General features: G+C 37.7%; 1 protein-coding gene across 2 annotated transcripts in view; it reads left to right on the forward strand.

The window, feature by feature from the left end:
- Nucleotides 1-25,787, forward strand: part of CYP97A3 (cytochrome P450, family 97, subfamily A, polypeptide 3) — a 173,742-nt gene extending 147,955 nt beyond the window's left edge. For both annotated transcript variants that reach the window (XM_089412075.1, XM_089412074.1), the window contains exons 14-16: nucleotides 19,302-19,362; nucleotides 24,889-24,954; nucleotides 25,070-25,787. In XM_089412075.1, the coding sequence (XP_089268201.1) occupies nucleotides 19,302-19,362; nucleotides 24,889-24,954; nucleotides 25,070-25,318 (376 nt within the window). In that variant the 3' untranslated portion in view covers nucleotides 25,319-25,787. The remainder of the gene's footprint in view (nucleotides 1-19,301; nucleotides 19,363-24,888; nucleotides 24,955-25,069) is intronic.
- The last annotated feature ends 1,215 nt before the right edge of the window (nucleotides 25,788-27,002 follow it).

The raw sequence follows: 27,002 nt of genomic DNA on the forward strand, positions 1-27,002 counted from the left end.
CGTTTTTTTTTAGGGAGCGCGCTCCTGTGTGTTGTGTCACTCTAGTAATGGTTGCTTGACACACTACTGTGTGTTGCTTGTGTTCCAATATGTACCTTAGTAGGTTGTTATTGGGTCAAACCAAGGGTCTCCCCAACCTTTGACATTTATCACATTGGTTCACAAGCCGCTACTAATCTACATGCATTGTTGTCCACTAAAGACTATCTTGTAAGATTTTTTGTGTTGCTATCTCGACCTCATAGTGGTTGCCTGATTCATGAGTGTGTGCTTATTAAAAAATTTAGTGTTTCCTATGCTCAAAGCACCTCATTGGGTTGTTATTGGATCCAATATTTTGAATATATGACCATCAATTCAATGGGTAATAAGTAGACTACATTTCAAGCACCTTGTTCCTGTATGTCTACTGTTAGCATCCCTATGGGTGCTTGTTTGTCATGGATAAGTTGAAGAATATCCTCTAACTTCTTAGGATGTCTTCCACCTTGAACAAATGGGCATATACTAGATTAGCATTAATCCCTAACACATCCTCATCTATATCAATCCTCAATAGGTGATATGGTTCATTATGTCTTGCTCTTAGCTTTACATTCACTTAACATTGAATTTATGAATAAATGCGTCCATCAACATTCTCTTCATTTGTGGATAGATTTGTTCACTCTCTACTTCTGTGTTGGGCTCCAAAGTGATGTGCAAGCCCTCCCTTGTCATCACAACGATGCCCATCATCATCCGGGCTCCGGAAAATGTCATGCCCATCAAATAGTGTCAAGACTAACCTAGGGGCATCTTGGGTCCATTGGGCACATCATTAATATCTCCATCACCAAGCTTCATGGTATTAATGTTTCAACATCTAGGGGTCCCTTGGAATGTCAAGGATCATGTGGGGACATCAAGTAGACCAATGCTGTGCCTTAGATAGGAAACACCGCATCAACAAGGTCATACTTTCTCTGTAATGGGTAAAACAACCTTTTGCCACTCTGCTGAGAAAGTAGGGCAATCACCTCAAGAGTCCTTTGTTGTTGTCATGAGAACCACCTGACAAAACCCTCTCAAGATCAAGTGAAAATCAATAATCATTAGGTATAATAACTATGAATGCATTATAGTGGACCATACTTAGTCCTAGGAGCACAATAATACTTCACACAATGATCACCTTCAAATATCTAACTAGATCAAGTCCCATATAAGTGTTATCTCCTTATGTTAGGGATAGATGGATAACTCTATTAGGTGTTTCTAGCCCCCAAGGGGAAGTGACAGGTCCCAAGTTAACCCATCAATCCATAAGTGTGTGAAGATGGTGGCAATGGAGAGGGCATGACTTCAGGGTAGGGTGCCATAGCCAAGTGATTAGCTAATGGTGGTCTAATAACCTGAGTGTATAGCTATAAGGAGGGAGCAACCATGGAGGCATGAGTTACCCCTTTCCTCGATCAACTTTTTCCACCCTTCTAGTGCGCCTTTACATCTTTATGAATTATGCTTTGATTTGGGTGCATAGCTCAGGAGCCCTGTTACCCACCAAAAGTGGGTGACCCCATGGGAGAAATTTTTCTCCCATCATCTCTTCTAGTCGACTAGTCAACAACCCTTGACAAGCCACTAGTAGTTGATGACGACATGCCATTCATATCTTCACCATTTGCATTAGTCATGACTCATATGTTGCTCGCCCATTTGGCAAGAGCACATGTTGGAAGGTGGGCCTCCGATGAAAAGGTACTTTATTCATTTTGCAAATCGGGTGCTTATGCTTATTTGTATTTGGGCATTTGACATGGATTATGGGGTAACTTGGAACAATGAAGGGTTTTAGTTGGGATCTTGTTCTCACCTTAAATGGGGGTTTAATTTTCAATCCTAGTTCTGTGGGACCTCCCCTCATGGCCCAACTGGTATAGGAGGGGCACTACTTGGGAAGCCATGATTGAGATAACATAGCCCCATTTCTTCCTATTCCATACTTATCACTTTCCATCTTGCATTACAAGCACCTATTCCACCTCCATTCTTCAGGTTCAACTGTGTTAAGTTATGGTATGTTCTATGCTTATAATAGTTTACTTCTTTTTCTTATTATATTCCACAGATTAGCAATCACATGTACATAAAGTAAAGCGTAGATAGAACATTAAACGATCGACAAAAAACAAGCCAAGACAAGAGACACAAGATGTGGCGGCTAGCCAGGGACAAACCCCACAATGTCTGGGGAAACCTTTTGATCAAATCTTCTTTTATCTTCAATAATTCAGCATAGAGAAAGAGTACAATAAATCTGATTTATATCAGCAGTAGCAAACCCTAGATCAGCAGCATCAGCATTAGCGGTTTCATCATCAAAACTAGGGCAGTGGATATCTCACAAACCGACCATCGGATCGGCTTGATTCCACCACCAAAATTTGCAGCCTTTAGAGGAGGTTCAGATGAACCTACAACGCAGTTCAGAAGAGGAGGTTTGATGGTCCATTCTAGTCAAACTTTGGATCTGCAGTTGCAGCTTCAGTTTCAGCAGCTTCCTTCAAACTAGGGCAGTTGATATCTCGCAAACCGACCGTCGGATCGACTTGATTCCACCACCAAAAGTTGCAGCCTTCAGAGGAGGTTCAGATGAACCTACAATGCAGTTCAGAAGAGGAGGTTTGATGGTCCATGCTAGTCAAACTTTGGATCTGCAGTTGCAGCTTCAGTTTCAGCAGCTTCCTTCAAACTAGGGCAGTCGATATCTCGCAAACCGACCGTCGGATCGACTTGATTCCACCACCAAAAGTTGCAGCCTTCAGAGGAGGTTCAGATGAACCTACAACGCAGTTCAGAAGAGGAGGTTTGATGGTCCATGCTAGTCAAACTTTGGATCTGCAGTTGCAGCTTCAGTTTCAGCAGCTTCCTTCCACGTGTGTGAGAGAGACTTTTTAAAGTCACACTTAGGAAAATAATTATTTTCGACACTTTTCCCTAGGTAGAGACTAACCCATGGGAAACCACTTGTCCAAGGTACATTAAAAATCAACAATTTCAAGATGAGAACATTTGGGTGATCGACAGTGGAGCATCAAGACACATGACCGATCATCACAAATAACTAAAAACATTGTCAAAAGTGTTGAAGAATCTAGAGCAGTTAGAGTTACTGAGATTCTTCTTTCATGATAACTATTTGTGAGGTATTTAACTTTACTTCTTAGCACAATCTTCATTTTTTATTATTATTAGAACGTGTCTTCTTAGTTCATCAAATAGCTACCAAAAACAAAGAGACAAGAACATACGATGTTGGCTTTCTGCAGGGCCAAAACCTCTCCCTCTTGGAGAGGAAAGCACGCACAAAATTCTTCTTATAGGGATTCCAATTGACGAATACGAAGACCACGACCTTTGACCTATTATGTCACTCCAAGACCAAGACACCAATCCTCTTCTTTGTCACTGCTGAGATCATCTTCATCACTGTTGCTTCATTGAGGTCATCATTATTATAGTTGGACCATTGTTGCACCTTCACTGATATCCTAACCTTGTAACTCATGTCTCCATCAATATCTATGTTGAGATCATAACTTCATCTTGAATGTATGTTAAGACTGAATGTGTTACTATTGGATCACCGAGATCAACATCATCACAATTGAGACTCTGATTGCATTTTCTTGCACCGAGATCTTCCATGTCATAACTATGCCGAGACTGTACCACATAGATCCTTTAACTAAGCCGAGACTGTAAGTGCTACTGTGGGATCATCGTGATCCTTTTCATCATAATTAAATTGAGAGTATATCACTGAGATATCGCCGAGACAGTGATTGCATTTAGTATGTCTTGATTGCTTTCAGTATGCCGAGACTGTGATCATGAAGAGGCCGAGGCATAGAGATACTTATCACTGTAATTTCCTTGAACTGAGATCTGTGCCACCTAGGAGGAGACCCTGTAATCATCATCGAGATCCTGTACCTTACTGTTCCATACGAAATTTTAGAGCTTCCTGCACCCATATGAAATTACAAAGAGTTCGAGTTTTCTGTCTTTCTGTGGTGAACCTAGCAGGGTATTTATAGTTGTTTGTCCTCCATAATTAGCTGACATGACATTGAACCGATGTGTCACATTATATGAGCCGACATGACTGCATTTAATTCATTTTGCTGGCCGACATGATGAAGAGGATTGTGCTTGTCATTTGGAGGGCTTCTTTCAAGTATAACATGACTTTATAAATACTATAATGACTCTTATTCATTATGAAAAATCCTAAAGACATCAAGAAGAAGTCTTTGACCTATGAATTACACTTCTTGCTCATGAAATCCATGATGCAAGGAATACAATAAATATATTTTGTTCTCTTTGTTACATTATTTACATCAGTCATAATTATATATCATTATGAAGACCGAACCTAGTTACACTTTCTTCAACACTCCCTCTTAACTAGGGAGGTATTCAAATGGTACTTGGTCATTCTCAATTTGAAGAATTTCTCATTAGACGAATCGAATTGGTAACCCATTTGTATAGCATCATAGTAACCAACATTGTTTCCACAACAAGGCCTTGACTGACGACTCTATCTCTCATTAGATCAGAGCACAATGTTGGCGAGACCAATGACTATAAACACCTTCATCATTGTCTCTCAAGGTACATACACACCTGGGTGTACACTGAGTATGACCTTCTAGGACTATTATTATCTTGGGTTCCCAGCCCTCAAAGAATATCAGTCCTCTTGCTTACTCTTATCTTGGATGCCCTACACATCCTCAAAGAGCATTAGATGCTAGATGATTACCCAATCATCCATTCTTTCTTCCAAAGTGAAGACAAGAATATTGTGTCTATCTCTCCCTCTCAACTAGGGAAGATATGCCCAAGCTTCCTTTGATCAGGAACTTTCCCAAGCTCCCTTTCAATCAGGAACTTGTCAGAGCTCCCTCTTAGCTAGGGACTCTTCTATACATCAACAACTTTTTCTTCGTGCATCCTTCAGCTGCTTGATCAACTTCTCTCCTTGATGTCATGAAATTCAGTTGAGCTTCTTCCTTGTAGGGCAACAACCATCGATCACTTTCCTCCTTAGTTCGTCATGTCATTCCTTTATTCATGGAAAGTGGCCTTCTTCATATCTGGAACCTTCGTCATATGACTACTTTCTCATCATGCTTCTTCTATCCACCACTTAAATGCTAATTGTACTTGTATTTACAATTCTTGTTTGAGTAGCCTTGCATGAACTTATCCAAATATTATTCAAGAAATCAAAACATAATATTAAATCAAATTATACCTTACGAGATGGCTCTTCATCATGATATCTTTTTGTAGGTATCAGCATCCTGCATACATGTTGACACATCTCCCATAGATATCCATTGTCAAGGGTCTTCATCTTTTCCATCAGAGTCTTCATATCTTTCCGGGAGATTTCCTAGTTAAGTCTTCTTGGTTTTTGGATGTTGATCACCTTCATTAGGGCTGCTTATCTCACGATCTCTTCCTTCTCCACACATTCCATTCCCAGGTGCTTTTAATCAGAGGTTCTTAATTGTAGTCAACCACCTCATACTTCATATGAGGACCTATTATGTTGATTTCATCTTAGTGTGACTTTATGCCTTCCTGCATCCTTTCAGAAGAAGAGATCTTGTTTCTCTTGATCATGCTTCGTAAGATAGAAGTAATGATCCATGTTACCTGCAACCATACGACATGACATTATAATATTAAACACAACCATACATACCTTATTTTACCTTTAGGTCATCTAGGCTTCTTTTAGCAGCTTCCTTGATTGAAAAGATCTTCAATCCCTTGATCTGTTTTTTCTCTTTGTCACGATAACACCATCCACGAATTCCACAAGTTGGAGTTTTAGATGAAACAATTGCTTCCTCGCTAGATTAGTGAACCCTCTGATGAGGACTCCATTAGAGAATCTTGAGGATCTTGTATATCCCCATCTGGTATATGTTTCTTTTCTGACTTGATGTATGATGAGCCTCGTCTTGGATGACTTCTTTCTTTCCTTCCATATCCAATGAGATTCCCAAGAGTTATATCTTCCAGGTTTGACTGCCATGGATTTTGTTCATGTTTCCCTTGGTGATGTAACGAGTTCTTTGTTTCTAATGATTCCATCATGCCACAATGCATCTTATTATCTTGGTCATCTATAACAGAAGATTTAGGAGCTTATGATAGGACATATGTGAGGGATACCATCTTACTCATAGTAGAGATTTGTTACTCCCTCTTTCCCTGGCTCCTTTTCTTCAACTTCCTCCATCTTTCTAGTGATATGAGCTTCTTTCTATAGCATTGAATCTTAGCTATACTTATTCTATCTTGCTTGAGGACCAAACTTGTCTTTCCTTTCTGTACATGTTTTAGTTCTTTTAACCTTCAATACTTTTGCCATTAACTTGTCTTTCTCTATTTAGCATAGAGACCATAAGTTGTTGAATGAGGTAACTTTCTTATCCCATGGATATTTGTTATCTTGATTATCTGTTAGTGCATTATAGATCAGTGATGGTTATCTTCCTTCCTAGATCTTGTAGATGGGACCTTATGAAGATATCCTACATCCTTTGATACCCTTTACTTTCATGTAGATCAGATTTCATGTGATCTTCTTCATTGCACCTTTAGAGAATGAGTTTATCATATACATCTCTTTGATGTCTCCAATGTTTCTATATGAGGGGATCTTTCATAAGTATCCCTTTCCATGAATTCAAGGGAGACCTTTTGATATGTTCAATGACTTCAACTACTTAGATGACTATGTCTATCCTCCTTCTTCATGCAAGGAATCTTGATGACCCATCCAACCTATAGATGTCCTTGCAATCATGAAGTCATTTAACCAAACTTGATTATAGATTGAAAAGATACTTGCATGTCATGTGAAGATGAAATCTTCACCTCGATTGCTTTGATGATGGTTGAAGAAGATATATTAGAGCTTCTTCTTGGATGACCTTCTTACAAATGAGAGAGCCTTTCCTCAACAAAAAAGGTTGCTTCTTTTTTATGAGGATGATTTGTTGCTTCCTTGGATGATCTTCTTCTAGGGAAAGGAGATGATCCTTGCTTGTTTTTATAACCTTGAAGATGACAATGCCTTCTTGCCTTCAATATGCTTTGCCTTCTTTTGTAGTGTAGATCAGGATTGCTTCTAGGATTTCAACTTGTTCCAAGATGATGTGGTCTTTGATTTTGAGGTCCTTTGAGCTACCTTACTTTGTGGACACCTTGATGAGGGTCTTGGTGGCCTTTTTATGATGACTATGGAGTTTAAAGCTCTTGCTATTGTAGACTGTCTCAAAAAACCCTTGCTGTTGTAGACTGATCCTTTAATTTTGACAAAGCCCTTCAACTTTCTTTGATGCCCTTCTTGAAAACAAATCCTTGTATGTCTCTTTTTGCTGCCCTTCCTTTGACTTCAACACCTTACCTCTAATACCATGTTGAAGAATCTAGAGCAGTTGGAGTTAATGAGATTCTTCTTTCATGATCACTATTTGTGAGGTATTTAACAATTTTCACTTATTATTATTAGAGTGTGTCTTCTTAGTTCATCAAATAGCTACCAAAAACAAAGAGACAAGAACACACGATGTTGTACTTTTGTCAGGGCCAAAACCTCTCCCTCTTGGAGAGGAAAACCCGCATAAAATTCTTCTTATAGATATTCCAATTGATGAAAACCAAGACCATGACCCTTGACCTATTATGCCACTCCAAGACCAAGACACCAATCCTCTTCTTTGTCACTGCTGAGATCATCTTCATCATTGCTGCTTCACTGAGGTCATCATTATTATAGTTGGACCATTGTTGCACCTTCACTGATATCCTAACCTTGTAACTCATGTCTCCATCAATATCTATGTTGAGATCATAACTTCATCTTGAATGTATGTTAAGACTGAATGTGTTACTGTTGGATCACTGAGATTAACATCATCACAATTGAGACTGTGACTGCCTTTTCTTGCACAGAGATCTTCCCTGCCATAACTATGCCGAGATTATACCACATAGATCCTTTAACTAAGCCGAGACTGTAAGTGCTATTGTAGGGTCATCGTGATCCTTTTCATCATAATTAAACCGCGAGTATATTATTGAGATATCACTGAGACAGTGATTGCATTTAGTATGTCATGACTGCTTTCAGTATGTCGAGATTGTGATCATGAAGAGGTTGATGCACAGAGATACTTATCACTGTAATTTCCTTGCACTGAGATCTGTGCCACCAAGGAGGAGACCCTATAATCATCACTGAGATCCTGTACCTTACTGTTCCATCCGAAATTTCAGAGCTTCCTGAAATTACAGAGTCCGAGTTTTTTGTCTTTCTGTGGTGACCCTAGTGGGGTATTTATAGTTGCTTGTCCTCCATAATTAGCCGACTTGACACTGAACTGATGTGTCACATTATATGAGCTGACATGACTGCATTTAATTCGTTTTTTTGGCTGACATGATGAAGAGAATTGTGCTTGTCATTTGGAGGGCTTCTTCCAAGTATAACATGACTTTATAAATATTACAATGACTCTTATTCATTATGAAAAATCCTAAAGACATTAAGAAGTCTTTGACCTATGAATGACACTTCGTGCTCATGGAACCCTTGATGCAAGGAATACAATAAATATATTTTGTTCTCTTTATTACATTATTTACATCAGTCATAATTACATTTCATTATGAAGACCGAACCTAGTTACACTTTCTTCAACAAAAAGGAAAGTCTTCTTACTCCATAGAGCTTGGTGATAATAAGAGCTATCCTATGAGAGGAATTGGATCAACCTCGATAGAGCTGGAGAATGGAGGCAATATTAATCTCAACAACATCCTATTTGTTCCAGGTTTGTAGAAGAACTTATTCATCTCAACAACATCCTATTTGTTCTAGGTTTGCAAAAGAACTTACTCTCCATTTCAAGTCTAGAAGATTAAGGTGATAAAGTGGCTTTCATTGATGGAAAAGTTGTAGTATGGGGTAAAAACTCAAGCATATAAAATGCTAGAATGATTGGGATTCATGAAGGAAGACTTTATAGGTTGCTATCTCTTCTTGCTCAAGCTTTAGTTCACATTGAAATCAGCCCATGTGAACTTTGGCATAGAAGATTCGGTCATCTCCATTTCAAAATCCTTCCAAACTCAAACTCAATAGTAGATGGAATCCTTGAACCGAAAGAAGATCACGGAGGAGTTTGCATGGGATGTGCATTGGGTAAGAACACCAAGAGACCATTTGGAAGCAGTGCTTCATGGTCAAAAGAAATCTTGGATCTTATTCATTCCAATGTCTGTAGTCCTATGACTCCTAAATCACTTGGAGGTCATCCATATTATGTCACATGGGTTTACTTAATGAAATCCAAGGACGAAATATTTACCAAATTTCAAGAATTCAAAGCTAAAGTAGAGAACCTTACAGAAAGAAGAATCAAGATATTAAGATCTGATAATGGCGGAGAATACACATCTAAGGAAATCATAACTTTCTATAAGGAGTTCGGGATTAAGAGGGAGCTGATATTCCCATATAATCCCGAACAAAATCGAGTTGTAGAACGAAAGAATTGATCCATTGAAGAAAGTGTAAAAGAAATGTTACATGATCAAGATTTACCAAAATTTCTATGGGTTGAAGCTACAAAGACTGTTGTATACATTCAAAATCGAAGTCCCCATAGGTCACTAGATGACAAGACTCCCAAAGAAGTGTTCATTGGGAAGAAACCAACTGTAGATCATCTTCGGATTTTTGGTTGTCTTGTCTATATTCATATACCTAAGGACAAAAGAAAGAAGTTGGATCCCTCTGGCATGAAGGGAATGTTTGTGGGCTATAGTAACTCTTCTAAGGCCTATAGGATCTACATAAAGGAAGGGCACCGAATAGAAGTCAGCCGAGATGTGATATTTGACTAAAGTATTGCATTCAAGAAATCAAAGGATCTCCCTATGGACTTTGATGATGAAGAACTTCCGGTATTTGAAGAAGAAGTTACTAGGGAATAAGAATCAAACCATGAAGATGAAGGTCCCTATGAACCTATGTTGCACGAAACTTCTAGGAACCCGGCGTTTCGGGCTATCCCCATACCCGAAACTCGACCATCATGTAATCATTTATGAGAGTTAATATAGTCTTGTTTTTCCTTCTAAATTGTTATCTATGAGTCTTATTCCCTTTTTTCTTGCAAAGATAATGTGTTATTCACTATATATATATATATATATATATATATGATGTTTCAGCTAACGTTTTGACCAACGTTTCCATTTTTTGGATGCGACGTTTTTAAACTTACCCGTTTCCGAAACTTCGAAATGTTTCAACGTTTCATGCAACTTAGCTATGAACCTAAACAACCTGTTGTAGTCCCCAAAACTAGAAAAGACCTAATTGGTTGAAGTCTACACTTCTAGATGCGGAAGGTCATGGAGCAAATCAAGGTACATTCAGGGAAAGCAAGAAGCCCAATCAATATTTTGGGTATGCAATCTACATGTCAAAACTAATAGAAGCAAAGCCATCCACCTTTGAAGAAGCTGTCAATCACCAAGAATGGAAGGATTCCATGGATGAAGAATATCGATCTATAATAAAGAATGGAGTTTGGGAGATTGTACCTAAGCCTGAAGACAAATCTGTGGTAACTTCCATATGACTCTACAAGATCAAACATGCAGCGGATGGAAGTATTGATAAATATGAGGCAAGATTTGTGGCTAGGGGCTTCTCTCAATAGGAAGGCATCGACTATGAAGAGACATTTTCTCCAACAACAAGGTATACAACTATTCATTCGTTGGTCTCTTTGACAACATCGATGGGATGGAACATCCACCAAATGGTTGTCAACACTGCATTCCTGAATGGCGCAATTGATGAGGAAGTCTATATAGAACAACCCTTGGGATTTGAAGTTAAAGATAGAAAGGTATATGTCTGCAGATTAAAGAAGGCATTATATGGCCTCAAGCAAGCACCAAGGTCATGGTATGCTAGGATGGATGCATACCTTCAGAGATTAGGCTTCACAAAAAATTCTGCTGATCCAAACCTTTATATTAAGGTTGTGAAGGGAGAGTCAGTAATCATTCTTTTGTATGTGGATGATCTTCTCTTGACAGGTGTGGAAGGTCGAATTGAAGAATGTAAGAAGCAACTAGCAGCAAAATTTGACATGAAGGATCTAGGGTTGATGCACTACTATTTGGGACTGGAAGTGTAATGACCAATTTTGGATTTTAAGCAAAAAGGTAATAGTAAACATATGATATATGCATATGATAGCTACATATTCATACATCACCTGTCTTACACTATTATACTTATTAAATAATTACAAAAGATGTTTAAACAAAGGATAAAGGGTTTAAGTACCTAAAATCATTAAGAAGGAAAATATTGCCTAAAATTCAACACTCTCAAATATATATATATTAAAAGATTTTCGTAATTATAAAGTTATTAAATAAAATTACACTTCCATTCATGTTAATATAAATATGTATAATATTCATTTTTAATTTAAATATTCTAATTAAAATGTTAAAAGTTAAAAATACATATTAAATGTAACAAACATTTGATAATATACCTAAGTATAACTATTCATTGTATTTAAAGGATATTATAAAAAATGTAAAAAGTTGAAGTTATGTATACCTTGTAAATATATATATTCATTTATATGAATAAGCATGTGGAGGTTACACGTAAATACATGACTAAGCGAATAAAATCTGGGGAGGGCGGTGGATGAGACGACGACCGCTTAAGAAAACTATTTATCCATGTACACATGGAGATCAAGGGGGAGGAGAGAACAGTGAAGGAAATTCGGAACTAAAGACTGAGTTGCTGAGCTGAGAGACTGGAATTGAGAATCAAAGATTTGAGCAATTGTTCTTGAAACGTTTGGGCACGGGGGGCCAGAGTACTTCGATTACGAAGTATTTTGGAGCTGGGTACCAAGGATTGTACCTAGTTTGGCTGGGAGGTTTCGGTCATTTGGTAACAAGAGCAAAATTGGGAACGAGGACAGCTTGGGATCGAGATCAAATTCAAAGAAAAATGAATAGGTATTTTCCTAAATTTCACTGTTTGCAAAACTATAAGTAATTTCATATTTTCCGTACTTAGAGACCTTACTGGAAGTCTGGAAAGGACCTAATGAGATCTATCTAGGTAAAGGAAAATATGTGATCAAGATGTTGAAGAGATTTGACATCATGGATTGCAAAACAATGACAACCTCGATGATCACAAACTTAAAAAGACTAAGGAGCTCCGAATCGAGCCTTGTGGATCCTTCCAAGTATAGACAATTGATTGGCTCACTGATGTACTTGGTGAATACTCAACCAGACATATGTCTTGCAGTAAATGTTCTCAATCAATTCCAAGTGGATCCGAGGCATGATCATTGGATACAACAAAACATATACTGAGATATCTGTAAGTAACCATCCACTACTGCCTAAAATATGATAAGAGGAATGATGTCCACTTGATTGGATATACAAATTCCAACTGGGGAGGCAGTGAGCAAGATGGAAGAAGCACTACAGGAGGATGTTTTAGTCTAGGATCCTCCATGATCTCATGGATGAGAAAAAAGAAAGAAACAATTTCTTTGAGTAGTGCTGAGGTTGAGTATATTGAAGCCGAAGTAAGCAGATAAGCTGTCTGGATGAGGAAGCTGCTATCTGACCTATCTAAAGGACCAATGGACCCTACAGTGATACATTGTGATAACACCAGTTGTATACGATTGTCTGAAGACCCAGTATTTCATGGAAAGACAAAGCATATCAACAACAAGTATCACTACATTCAAAAGCTAGTACAAGATGGTGTGTTGCAGCTACAATATATCTCCACTGATGAGTAGGTAGCTGACATATTGACAAAATCTCTTCCTAATAAGAAGCTTGTGTATTTGAGAGACAAGCTTGGTTTGGTTGATGTATCCTCCCTGTTTGAGAGGGAGAGATAGGCACATCATTCTTGTCTTCACTTTGGAAGACAAAATGGAGGATTGTCTTCACTTGGGAAGACAAAATGGAGGATTGGGTAAGCATCTGAGATCCCATACTCTTTGAGGATGAGGTAGGGCATCCAAGATAAGAGTAGTCGTGGACTTCGAGGACTAGCTATCCAAGATAAGAATAGTCCAAGGAAGGTCATACTCTGTGAACACCCAGGTGGTGTATGTACCTTGAGAGACAATGATGATGGTGTTTATAAATCATTAGTCTCGCCAACATTGTGCTCTGATCTTGTGGAGAGATAGCACTGTTAGTCAAGACTTTGCTATATGACAATGCTGGTTGATATGATGCTATACAGATGGGTTACCAATCCAATTCTTCTTATGAGATCTTTTCAAGATTGAGAATGTCCATGTACCATTTATGAATAACTCCCTAGTTAAGAGGGAGTGTTGAAAAGTGTGTAACTAGGTTCGGTCTTCATAAATATGAACCGTACTTTTGATTCTTGTATATTGTAAAATGAAAGAAAAAGTATTATTATTATTTTTGAGCATGGCTTTCATGCTCAAGGTCTTGTATTTTATAGGTCAAGCACCCATTGAGTGCTTCTAGGGTTTTTCCTAGGTCAAGAAGTCAAAAGAGTCATTGTCATAAGTTGAAGACCCCATCTGGCATATTGTAAATTGTAAAGAAAATTAATTTTGTCCTTAAAAGTGTTAAAATACCCTTGAAGACCAAGTCGGCCTGGCTGCTGGCAAGTCAATGTAAATTAAGGAGCTACATCCACCTTCAAAAGCCTATATAAAGGAGGAAACTCAACTTCCTTGGAGGACATTCATCACTCACTCATTCAAGCGAAGGAGGAAGAAGAAGAAGGCAACAAAGAAGGAAGAAGATGAAGGAGACTTGTCTTTGGGCTATTTCTCTCTCACACATGCGAAGGAAGGCTAGGGTTTCTGCAGCTGGTCCAGGGTTTTCTTTTGCGGGTTCGATTTTGAAGAAAGAAGGGAAAGAAGGTCAGCAAAGGTCACAATAAGCCATCCTCAAGCTCCAGAAGGGAGATAAAAGGCAAGCGAAGGTCTAAGGAAGCCTTGGGTGGCCAGAAGAAGCTCACACGTGTGGCAGCAACTGTTGCAGGAGGGCCGAAAATTTCAGACTTGCAGTAGAGGCCGGAATTCTGTAGCTGAGGTCGAAGTTGTGCTACTGGAAGAGATTTAACTGGCTTTGACTTGGAAAAAGTAAGTACATTATCCGGAAGGGTTGGACTTGGTCTTGGAGTGTATTGATCTTGGTCTAGAGGTCTTGGAATTCGTCAATTGAAGAATCTATAAGAAGAGAAGAGATTTGCGGGTTTTCCTCTCAAGTGGAGAGGTTTTGGCCTTGGCTTGCAACCTATATTCTGTGTTCTTTTTCTTCTTGTTTTGGTAGGTGTTTGATGATACACAAAAATAATAATAAGTAAAGAAGCTAAATAAGTAAGAAAAGTAAATAGACATCACAAGCAGTTATCAATAAAAGAGAAATCACTCTAATCATTGCCCTAATAGATTTCTCAACACTACACACATTATGGCACACATTGCCCTGAATGTCAGGCACTAGAAGGGTCTATGCTTGCATGACGCCAACACTCTCTCTTATTTCAGCTCACACATCTAGAGAGTTATTATGTTTTTCAGAGACTACTAAGTCGGCTTGTGACCTAGGGTGTTTCTTGCACATTATTTTATGATTTTAAGGGGCTAATAGGCTAATTAGGCATTCAAATCCTCATATAATTAGACTAACATCTCATTGTAATGTCTCATCATCTAGCACTTGGAATTTCAACCCCTTTGGAAATTTCAACCTATCTCTTGTGGAGGATCAAAGATCTATGAATGCATTTTGATATTTGGAGTTGACTTGTCTATCTTTGGAGTTATTCTTTGGATCAATGAATGGAATCTTTTGCATGCTATCTTGTAAGTGAACCTTTGTTGATTAAATCTCTCTCTATGTCTAGACTCTAATGTATGGAATAATGTTGAATCTAGGCTTGCAAATTGTGCCCTAATTTATTGCTATCTAGATGATCTATTGCATGAATTACTCATAAATAACATGTGAATGAATGTCTTAGTGCTGATCTTTTTCTAGCTCTCCCACAAATCTCCATTACTGCTTGCATAGGTAACTGTTGAAATTGTGGTGCTAGGGCATCAAAATCTCAGCCTCAGAAGCTCGTTCGCTGATCTATCACATCATGGACTCCACCCTCGCAAGGATCTAGGCACTGGCCCTTCTTGTGGATGATCAATTTAACTTTTAATCCATTAATCTCCTCTAAATTCAGCCCCTTCAAGGCCAAGTGAGCTAACTAGGGCTTGGTACGAATCCCTAGGCATGGTGAATTCATGGGATTGGAGAGCCTAAACATCAAGGGGATAAAATTTGCTACAAAGTCTATCCTTTTGGTGGGCATCCACTTCAATCTTGTCCAGAAATTGTCTTGCCCTAGTTGTTTGCCCCAAGGGGGAACCCTAGTCTAGTTTTGCTTCAACTTAGGGGCTTCTTTGAATGTTTCATGAGCCTTGGACTTGTTAGTATACATTGTTGGAAGCCTTTTCTCCTGGTCTTGACCTTTGGTTACACCAACACTCAACTCATCAATCAAACCATAGGTATTGTGCCTCATCAAGTAGGCCTATACCAAGAAAGTGAATGGGAGAGAGATCTGAATAGAGAAATTGGTGGAGAATCCTGGCATAATGTTATGTGTTGATCTTATAAGGTTGTTGGCTGGTTGGTTGTCTGAGGAGAAAAAAATTCTCCTAGGGGTTACCCACTTTTTGGTGGGTTTTAGGTCCACTCCCCTTTGCATAAACATTGTCATAACCCATACATCCCCAAGCCAACTCCAAGCCTCGATATAGGAATCCAAGCTAGCCTATGCTATCTAGGGGCTAGTGTCTTCTCTAGGATGTAAAATTCTCCTCGTCCGAAGTAGGGCTTTCTCCAAGCAAGCGACCATCTCCATGTGGCCATCATGTAGAATGCTGTTGATTTTTGTAGCATTGAGAGGTATTCCCCCATGACTAAAGGTTCTTCAAGTCAGTGCTAGACACATTATGTAAATTTTTATTTTACTAAGACAAGTCGACCAGCTAGTGTAGGGATGTGTCCCTTGGGTTGTTACACCCCTTTGACATGTATAAATAGATGATGTGACGTCTCATTTGATCACCAAGCAAGAGCAAGTCTTTCTCTCATATTCATCATCATTATTATGTCTCATGGATAGCCGCATGTGTGAGGAAGAAGGATGAATTGCTCTGGCTACTTTGACTGAATTTTATTGAACCTTTGACCAACGTTTACCAAGACTGTTTGGCATTTGTTTGATCGGGTTTGATTGGGATTGACTGGGGTTGTTTGACCGCAGGAGGCCGCACGTGCAGACTTGATTGTTTGACCAACGCCGACTTCTAATTATTTTGGCTGGTTTGACCAGCGTTGACTTGCTGAAGTTTTGACCAGGTTTGACTGGTATTTTGATTTGGATAATTGGCACAAATTCCTAGAGAAATTGCTGATTTGTAAACCTTTCTGAAGAATAATTTCTCCTAAAAAAGTGCTGGGTTTTCTCCCAAGGTTGGGGTTCCTAGGGTATAATTATTGTCTCTATTGTGCATGGCTGTCTTTTTATGATTTTTACTGTTTCCGCTGCATTTACTGTTGAAATTTTATGAGTATATAATATTTCAATAATAGCAACGACGTAAAATACTGTGTGAAAAATCATTAGGAAGTAATTCTCTGGAAAAAAATTGTATTCTATTGTACTTGTCATAAAATTTCAACAAATGTCACCCAAGCTGTCAAGGGATCTCCAATGCCCTAGGGAAGAATGCCAAGCAAGCACCCAACTGAGGTAAAGCAAACACCAAGTGAGCTATCTCTAATGTGCAAGTCCTCCATGGACCATCTCCCATGTTCAAATCTATCACAAACCATCTAGGGGCTAATTATACAAGATATACCCCAAATTCCATGAAGTACTCCCAAACATGATGTAAACACCTTTGGAGTAACCCGAAGCTAAAATTGTTCCCCAAAAAGAAGTGCACCCCCCCACACCCCATGTTGGTGCTCATTGGTTGTGAACTCAAGCCAGTCTAAACCCTTGTTCCATTCCATACCTTTGCAATATCCCAATTTCAAGCATTGGTGTCCCAAGTCTATGGAGATTGATGGAGGATGGATAATGCAAAAGAGTAAGAGTAAAAGGCCTAGATCCCTTTCCTAGCTAGATTAGTGGCTTAAAGATCCCAGGCCAAAATCCTATAAGCAGCTAAGATCTTGCCTAAGAGACATTCATTGTAGTTGGGTGGCTTTATGTCTAGCAACAGTTTTAGAAGCATGAGCATGGGGTAGATCTGTGAATGAAGCTGCGTCTTGTTTCTTGGAATGCCATGTATTGAATAATTCTTCAAATAATTATTGATCCTCAATTTCCTCCAATCTTGATTCTCCTTCTTTGACACATCCATCATTAAGTTTCTGGTTTTTAGTTTTTAATATTTTTCTTCAATTGATGTCCTTGGTCATTTGTTCAACCAATAAAAAGCCAATGTTGCCATCTTGATAAAATTATATGACTGATAGGGGTTTATTTCTGTTCTCTATTGCACTTTTGTATTCATTCACGTGATATAAGAACATCTCTGTATATTAGTGTATAAATGGGTTCTGGATGAAACAATAGTTAATTTGTTATATCTTCCATAAATCTTCAAATATTTATTGATCTTCGTTTCCTCCCAATTTGCTTCTCCTTCTTTGCCACTATCTATGTGTACATTATTTTTCTTCATTTGATGTCCTAGCATATTTTTTCAACCAACAACGAAACCAATATTGTCGTCTGGGTAAAAGTATATGAGTAACAAGTATTCATTTCTTTTATCCATTGCACATTCGTATACATTCACATGATCCTAAACAAGGTCATAATATAAGCAAACATGCACACATAGTGTTAAGAAGGCCGAGAAGGAAATCAATATGGCAAGAATTCAGTCCTTTTTTACCTCTTAGTTATCAACTTCACATCACACACACACAATTTGTTAAGTATGCAAGAGACAATGATAGCTACCTATTAGTATGTTGGTTCAACAAATAGCTTTTTGACTAACTCAAAATATGGCATACTAACCATTTGACATACGACTAAATTCCAAACTCAAGCTTATATTTGGGATTGACATAAACATCCAAGATACACTCTCACAACATGGAGGTTTTTGAAAGCAGGTACACTTTGGGAATAAACTAGTTTTAAACTTTTTTAATAGGGAAAAGGGTTAGGACAAATATGTCAACTGATACCATATATATATATACTTAGAGAGAGAGAGAGAGATGGTATTAAACATCTCATTATGGAGAAGCATTCACCTAAACATGAAGAATGAGAGGATCCACAAATAGTGTTTAATTGCAAAGTTAGAGTTTTGGACTTTGTAGGATTTCATCTTTGTATTTCATTTGCTTTGACTTTTTTGGGCGTATGGCAGGATATGTGCTAGATATATGTGGCACATATCCTGTATCAGGGCCATACCGATAGCATCATATGATATGTGCTGTCCCAAACTCTACGTAGGCATATCCGTTATCATAGTAGAAAACCCTTGAAAGCACAGGATATGCAAGTTGCCTTAGCAAGATCTCTTAAGTAATTGAAACTTGGAATGCTTTGGTGGAAAATGTTTAGAAGTTACGGTTCCCTAGAGTCCTATTATTTTTTCCTAGTTTTTAGTTTAATATTCACCAACCAACTTAGGACTCAGGAGGGATTTTAATTTACAATATTTTATGCTTTTAACTAGAACATTATGATTGTTTCATGGTCTTATGAGTATAAGGTATGGCCTATTGTTTTGTACGCGTAATGACATTCATATGAAAGTAGGAATCAGGAGGGATTTTAATTTACAATATTTTATGCTTTTAACTAGAACATTATGATTGTTTTATGGTCTTATGAGTATAAGGTATGGCCTCTATTGTTTTGTACGCGTAATGACATTCATATGAAAGTTTGTGGTTGCTTTTGTGTCAATGTTAGGTTAATTATTTAAAATAGATTTTCAATGAACATTTGATTTAGTCTCTTTGAAGCTTCAAAACTTTAACATTGTAAATCTATTTATGACTGATATCTTTTTCTTTGTCGTTCATTCTTACAGCTATCTGCCTTTTGGAGGAGGACCTCGAAAATGTATTGGTGATATGTTTGCCACTTTTGAGGTGAGGCTGAGGTATTTTTTTTCAATAGTGCATACATATCTTGCTAACTTGATATGCAATGCAGTAGATAACACACAATTGGTGTGTAGACACATAGGCAATTTATTTCCTCATTTGTCTTGTCGCAAACATTTGATCTTTGTAATTTCTTGGTCAATGGCAGAGAAGCTTTTATTTTCACTGCCATTTTCCATAAAGGTGATACTTGGCCATCCATCTTGTAAAATTTAAAAGTCCAATTGCCTCAGATGTTGACATTTCCATTTTGTAGATTTTTTTGTTTTGACTTGGTGAGAGTCGAGACTTAGGGCTCAATATAACTCCACACTTACGAGTTGCGCATATTCTTTATGTGACTTCCAAAACATGCACCACACACCGTTCATGTGTGTAACAAGGAATGGTTTTAGTGACCTGGAAATGCCATCCATCTTATACAATTTAAAAGTCCAATTGCTTCATTTGCTGACATTTCTTTTTGGGTGGGGTTTATTTTTATTTTAATCAGATGAGACTTGGGGCTGAAATGTAACTCGAGTCTACAGTTATTAGTGGCACATGTTCTCTATGTGGTTTGGGAAACATGCACTAGTTGTGTGTGTAGCAACTACAAGGAGTGATCCTAGTGACCTAGAAGTTGCTTTGTCTTACGAGAGGATGAATGGCGAAGTCTGCAGGCTCACCTTTGTGTGCCATAAGGAGAGGGCATGCCCTACCCTTATAGCTGATGGCCATTGGCCATGTTCTTTGTTTCAACGATTGATTGTAAACAGTTTTTCGACAGTTGTTACTGTTGTCACCCATCACATTATATATATGTATGTATGCAGATGTACATCCTAAATCTTGTTGGCTCTCTTTAGGCTGCATGATACTATGAAAGAGCTATATTATTATTTTTACTAATTTGACATTGTTTTCCTTGTAACATAAGCATTCTTATTATTGTTTTGATCTTGTCTTCATTCTTTAACATTTAAAACAATTTTATATAGTATATCAATAATACAATTCATATTGATCTCCTAACATCAGGAGGTAGTTCTCTAATAGATAAAATCCTGTCTTTGGATGACCTCTTTACCATCTAAATTTTTTGTTCTAGTCATATCAATTAATGGGAACTTGAGTCTCGTTTAAAATGTGTTTACATATCTCTTGTCAAGCATTAGGGTTAGCCCACCATTTTTAAGTCACCTGACTTCAGAGGACGGGCCATTAGAATTCTCATGCATGTAGTGGATGATCGCTTGAATGTTCAACACTGGTTCATCATGTTCCTAAACCCCTTTTTTGTTTTGGCATTACAATGTTTTTGTTGATTGTCCATAATCATACCTAAAATATGGTATTGTTTGTTTCTCTTGTTGAGGATGATTTGCCAATAGCTCTCTGTTACTCCCTCACATTGCATAAGGGTAACTCCTGTGATTTTCATCACAAGATATAATTTGCAGCATCGTACCCATGGAGTGTTTGATGGATTGGGGGTACACACCTTCATTTTTTGCATGGAGATGATGGTGATGTTTGATGGCTTATGGATCACCCTCTTGAGTCTTAATATATATACAGACACATACATACGAAGTTTTCAGCAGTTGAAAATTGTTTAATTGCATATTTAATTTTCAGCATACATTGTCTTCTTGGCTGGGCAATTTCCAGCACATGTTCATGTTTATTTGACATAAGATGGGGCTGCAATTGGAAAGTGATTTGACATATAACTTAAAGATAAGAGAGTAGGTTTCCTGCTGTAAAATCTGCTGTAATAAATTGGTTTTCAGATCTGGTATATGCTTGGAAAAGTGTGCCCTAAGGGCTGTAACTTGTTGGCATTGAAATACATATTTGATATCTCGTCTCTTGAGTCTTGAGTTACCTAGTGATTTGAACTGAAGGGAATTGGAGTATTTGCTGCTGTCCACTGCTGTAATTAAATGCTTCAGATTTGTCCTCAGGCTGAAAATTTACAGGGATTAGATTTAGGAAACCTCTTGTGAAGGAGGTGGAATTTCAGATTTATATTAATTGCCCTATATCTGAATTTCTAGATGGATACCCTGCAGGTTGCACCTCAACAAAACAATGGGAAAACTGGTCTGCATTCCTAGATCAAATGCCATAGGCTTTGATAACTTGCTAGAAAACTCAAATAAATAACAAAAACAATTACGCAAATGAACACCGAGCACAGGTTTATACTGGAAACCCTGGACGAGAAAAAACATTGTGGAACCTGTCTCTTCTTGTGTTTATTCAAAATGCTTGACGTGCTATCATCTATTTACAGGAATGCTCTCATTATCAAGTGGACTTTAGGTTTTTTCTCTCCCCTTTTTATAGGCTCTTTACCCAAGTGGTGTCTGTTCATGTAATCTCTGCAATAGATTAGATGTGAGCTGTTGGTTTGGCCTAAACATCTAACTTAGGTTCTAAGCTTCTTTAACATTAATATTCCAACATATTTGTAGTACTAAGTTGCAACTGACCCATGTGTACTAATTGTTGCACTGTTGGTTAGTCTAAAATATGCTATCGTTAACGCAGCCGAAGTTTGTTTGTTGCACTGGGAAAGAGCATGTTCCTTCGAGAGATATCCAATGGATGGGTGGATGTATTGTCATGTTTGAATCGTATGCCTTTGTCGTACCTCAGGTTGCTAATGACCCATGTATACTGATTATGGTATTGTTGGTTAGTTTATTATGCACACAACCTAGGTTTGTTTGTCTTAGACAGAAAGTGTATGTGCCTTTGACAGATATCTGGCAGATGGGAGGATGTATTGTCACATTCCAATTTTATATATGTTGGATGCAATCAAGTGGATTGGTTGGGATGCATTACCAGGATGGAAAGGAACAGTTCCCTTTTGTACAATGGGGTATGGAGTGACATCTAGGACTTAAGACGATTCATGCATGAGATACTTTCTATCATGATCATCTTTTTATGGACATTCATTTGACTTCTTACCCCGAGAGAAGCAAGGTACACTCTACAACTCAGTGTGGATGAGATGTGTACTGTGGATAGCACTTATAGATAAAAATAGAAAAATGTTTTAAAAAGGAAGAAAACTGATTTTTAATTGCTTCAATGTAAACATATATTTATTTATCGCATTGAGAGAAACAAAGTGTGCTATGTAACCCACTATTTATGAGATGTATAACATAATATACACTAGTAAACTAAATGAAATAAAAATTAAGATCTCTAACATAAAAATGAAAGAAAGACCATCATAAATTTAATAATAAAAAATAATATAATAATGAAATAAACCATCCTAGATCAATCTTAACCAATATCTTTCAAGCAGTGAGAGGTCTGTGCTTTATTTTGTTTTTGTTCACTTTAATGCTCAATAACTCTGGTTTAAAATGGATCTAGACTGGTATAAGCAAATGAGGTGTGGTATTCCCCCTAAAGTCCTAAATTTTCAGTTTGCAAGTGAGGAACATCCTCATTTATGTTATTTTGTTTTTTGATTGGTTTGTTCTGTTGAAGGTTATAAATTTAGGAGCATGCCATATAAAAGTTTGATCTCATCTGTGGGGATGAGGTATGGCTGAATCAATTTTTAATATCGAGAAAAGCAATGATTTACCTATTTGAATTTCAATTTGAGTAACTAAATGTTGCATTTTGTTTTTGTGTCTAATGATTAATAATATTAAAATTACCATTATTTTATTTATTTATTTATTTGTATCAGGAGTAGCAGTAGACCCTGCTGCTTGTCATTGAGGAGGCCCGGGGTTGAGTCGGAGGGACTTCCCCTATACCCCCGAGCTTAACGCAACTGCTCACAAGCCACTCTAGGTAAGTTAACCGAGTTTTTAACCTGGTTGGGGCTCCACTATTGGGCAGCAAATGCTTTCCGGTGCAGGACATCTCTGTTATATTTGCACCAGGGTTTGGGGTAACTCTATTTCATCCACGATGCCATCCTGTAATGTTCCTTGTGTCCAGCTGTCCTCAAACTTGTTTCTCCTGTTTCTCCCTTTCTGAACCATGGGAAAACATAGGATCAGATGGAGCCACTGGTTGCCGGAGTCCAGCAACATAGGAAGTCAGAGTTCCGATCAATCTCGAACTTCGATCAATTTTTGACGATTTGGGTCAATTCTGAACTGGGAAAAACTCTTAGTGGTGTTGTTCCACCACGCATGGAATTTGGATCACGGTGGAATTCTGATCATGCCTGAAATTTCTGCCAGATTCTTATCATGTTTGTGGCCACTGGCCAAAAAGAGGGTCATCTTCAGTTGTAATAAAAGACTGGCTTACTCCAGATCAGAAAAATATCAGATTTTATAAATTCTCACCATTGCCAGACAGCAGTGTAAAGCAATGTTGTATACCTTGCTGCAGCATGATCTTAATCTGAATAAATATTTAATGCCGAGAAAAAGCTCTTGCAGTGGAAATAAGCAAATTTCTATGGTTCTAACTTCTGGCTATATTGTCCATCTACAAGTGTAGCCGTTTATGCAAGTATTAGTGATGGTAGACATTGATTTTTCCCTCACTAATATCATTTCTCTAAGAAACTGGTAATATCAAATATTCCAACTTTCAAGGCAATGGTAGAGTTCTTTTGGGTATTAAATATCATGGGTGAAATCCAAAGCTGTTTGCCATTTAAAATAATTTTGTTTATTCATAATCAGTATGTTGTTTTGGAGTTGAAAACTTTTTTTAATCAACAATTGAGTTGCTAGTCATCACTTAACCAAACAGCCATCTCTCATATGTTTTTTGGCATATATTTCATGGAATCATCTAAAATACAGAATCAGGTGTGTGGCAGGACTTCGGTATTAATTATCAATGCAGTATTACTTGGTTAGAGCAGGAAGGCGAGAGTAGGCGGGTCGAGGCTCCTTGCTTCCCTTCCCTATCTAGGCAAGGATGCCAAGCATCTCTGGCAGAGCCCATAGGTCTGCTGATTTGAGATGCCTCCCAAGAAGACAGAGATTAGTACAGACCTGCGTTTTTTAGGTCATTTGTAAAACAGCAAATGTCTTTTTAGAAAAGTCTAGCTATACACTATCAAAATTCACCCTACATTTAACAGATCAAGGGAAGGATATAGCTGTAAGACAGAGAACAAACCAGAAGCTGCAAGCTGCCTTAGAGGATCAAAGGCCTCAGGTGGGGGTAGGCTCCAATGAACATACATGTCTATAAAGGACATCCTGGAACATTTGTTGGGTCTTATTGCACTCTTCCTTGGAAATTTATAATTCCAAGAAAAGTCTATTGTTTTCCTTTTTCTTATTCGTGCACATAACCCACCTGCTGCCCCTGATTTGGTTAGTCTACACTTTTGGATGGGATCCTGGGAGATGGCCAGTTAGATCTCTCAGATCGTGCTACCTTTTTCTTGCATTGCTTATTACGTTACTATTGAAAATAGAATAAAAGTTGAGGAGAGAAATGAAATTGTATCATATTTTAACTATGACTTTACACCATGTGATTTTATAACCAAGGAACTTTCATTGGCAGACTGTTACGGCAGCTGCTATGCTAGCTAGGAGATTCAAGTTTGAACTTGCTGTTGGAGCTCCACCTGTAAGTTAATTTATATACATACATTAGGAAGGACGATGCTTACCTGTTACCAAGGTCAATTTCTTTTGTATTATTTGATTCATCTAGACATTTCACTTTGTTCCTTATTCTGCAGGTGGAAATGACAACTGGGGCAACAATTCACACCACTGAAGGTTTAAAAATGACAGTAACACACAGAATTAGGCCTCCAGTAATTCCAGTCATTGAAGTGCCAACACTCACTACAATTGACGAAAGTGGTGCAATTAAAAGCTACAAAGCCACCGATGCATCTGTAAGTGTTTTCAATCCAGAAACAGAGGATAAGAAACGGATTCAACAGAAAAATAACAGAAATGAGGTATCTTCTACTTACACATAGGCTTTCCAGTATATCTCATTTTAGCTGGGAAATTTAATGATGTTTCCTGGTGAGAGATTATAATTCCTTAAAGATAAGGCTTCCTGTATAAGATGTTCAACACGAATGGAATTTGTCATTTAGGTAGTTTTATTATTTATGTTGAAGGCTTCATAAGCCTTTTGTATAACTATAATTCATTATCATTTTGTTCTCTCATTTCCCCACTTCCATTGTGACATGCTTCATCAAGGAACCATGATATGCAATCAATTCTAAACTGTTAATAATGGACTGTTTTCCTGCTTCCTGCTACGTGGTCAGTATTTAGTCTTGACGAAAACAAGAGTCAGATGATGAACATCCTGCTGAAATGCTACCATGACAGTAACTGATAATGATGTTGACATTTGGTAAAACCTACCCAATTCTTATTTCCTTTCTTATGGGGGACATTAAGGAATTTTGAGAGGCTGAACTCCATTCTTCATTTTTTTTGGTTGTTTTTTGCATGCAACTCTCATTTATCAAATAACTTCATTGTAAAAGTGATTCTCACTTGTTTTATAAAAGTGGGTCACTTCATAAAGTATTTTATTTGTAAAAGTAAGCTTACAAGAAAGACTAGTGAAGATTCTTTTGTTTTTTTTTTCTCGGCAACATTCATCATCACATGGGCCAACTTATTATATCTGCTACACGGCTCTTTGTTACCGTTAATGTTTTTTTTTTTTAAAGAACATAACCTTCACATCCAAAGTCTGTTTCGGTGTAGTTTTTTGTTAAGCAACCTATTTTTTTGAGAGCTTTCCATCAAAATAGTTAGTTTTAGCTTTTGAACTTGTATTATCTCCATATTTAATGTGGTCACTCCAAGTGAACTTTTGCTTATTGGTACCACTTACTTCTCATGGAAATCCCACATGGAGGATATACTAAGAAGTAAAGAATTGTACTAGATTATCTTGGAAAAAGAAAAAGTCCCCAATGATGCTGATAAGAAAGCCAAATGGGATAATAAAATCATATAATACATCAATGATTGTAGTATTCTGGGGTAATTTTGCCCTAGGGCTTTCCTGTGGTAAATTAATTTCCTTTCTCCTATACAATAGCATAATTCAATACAATTGTTTGAACAATCTAAATTCTCCAATGGTGCAATAAACATTATGTTATCCAACAATCCAACCCTTATGTAGCAAAAGTACATTTAATGTTGGCATAATAATACATAGTTCATCAATATGTTATATCCAACAATGCAGTATAAATATGTTCCACAATATGTAATCCAATTTAGGACATACTCGTTACCTCAAACAGTTATAAGCTAAAGTTAATAGCTATAGACCCGAGGTCAACCATGGATGCCCTAACTAGAACTAACAGATCAAATATTTATAGGTAATTTTCCTCAAACTTCAGCCAATGATGGGCATGCTACACTTTAGCCTCCTTTGAAGCAGGACCTGAGCTTCAGGAAGTACCACTTTGACCACCTTTCTATCAATTCTCCTGCCTTCCGTCAGCTATAGGCGGGGGCCCGAATTACAAAGAGAATTTTCTGCCCACAAAAAGATTCTTATGTGGGACTGAACAATTTATTTTTTTTCACAGGTTTGAGTTCGAATTGATCCAAATATTGCATTGGTCCACCTTTGGGTTCCTTCCTAGACCCAAATCCAATTATTAACCACAAAGT

The sequence above is a fragment of the Pinus tabuliformis genome, chromosome 3_1 (genome assembly GCF_031772625.1).
Source record: "Pinus tabuliformis cultivar Carrire ecotype Pingquan chromosome 3_1, CPIR1, whole genome shotgun sequence".
Lineage (NCBI taxonomy): Eukaryota > Viridiplantae > Streptophyta > Pinopsida > Pinales > Pinaceae > Pinus > Pinus tabuliformis.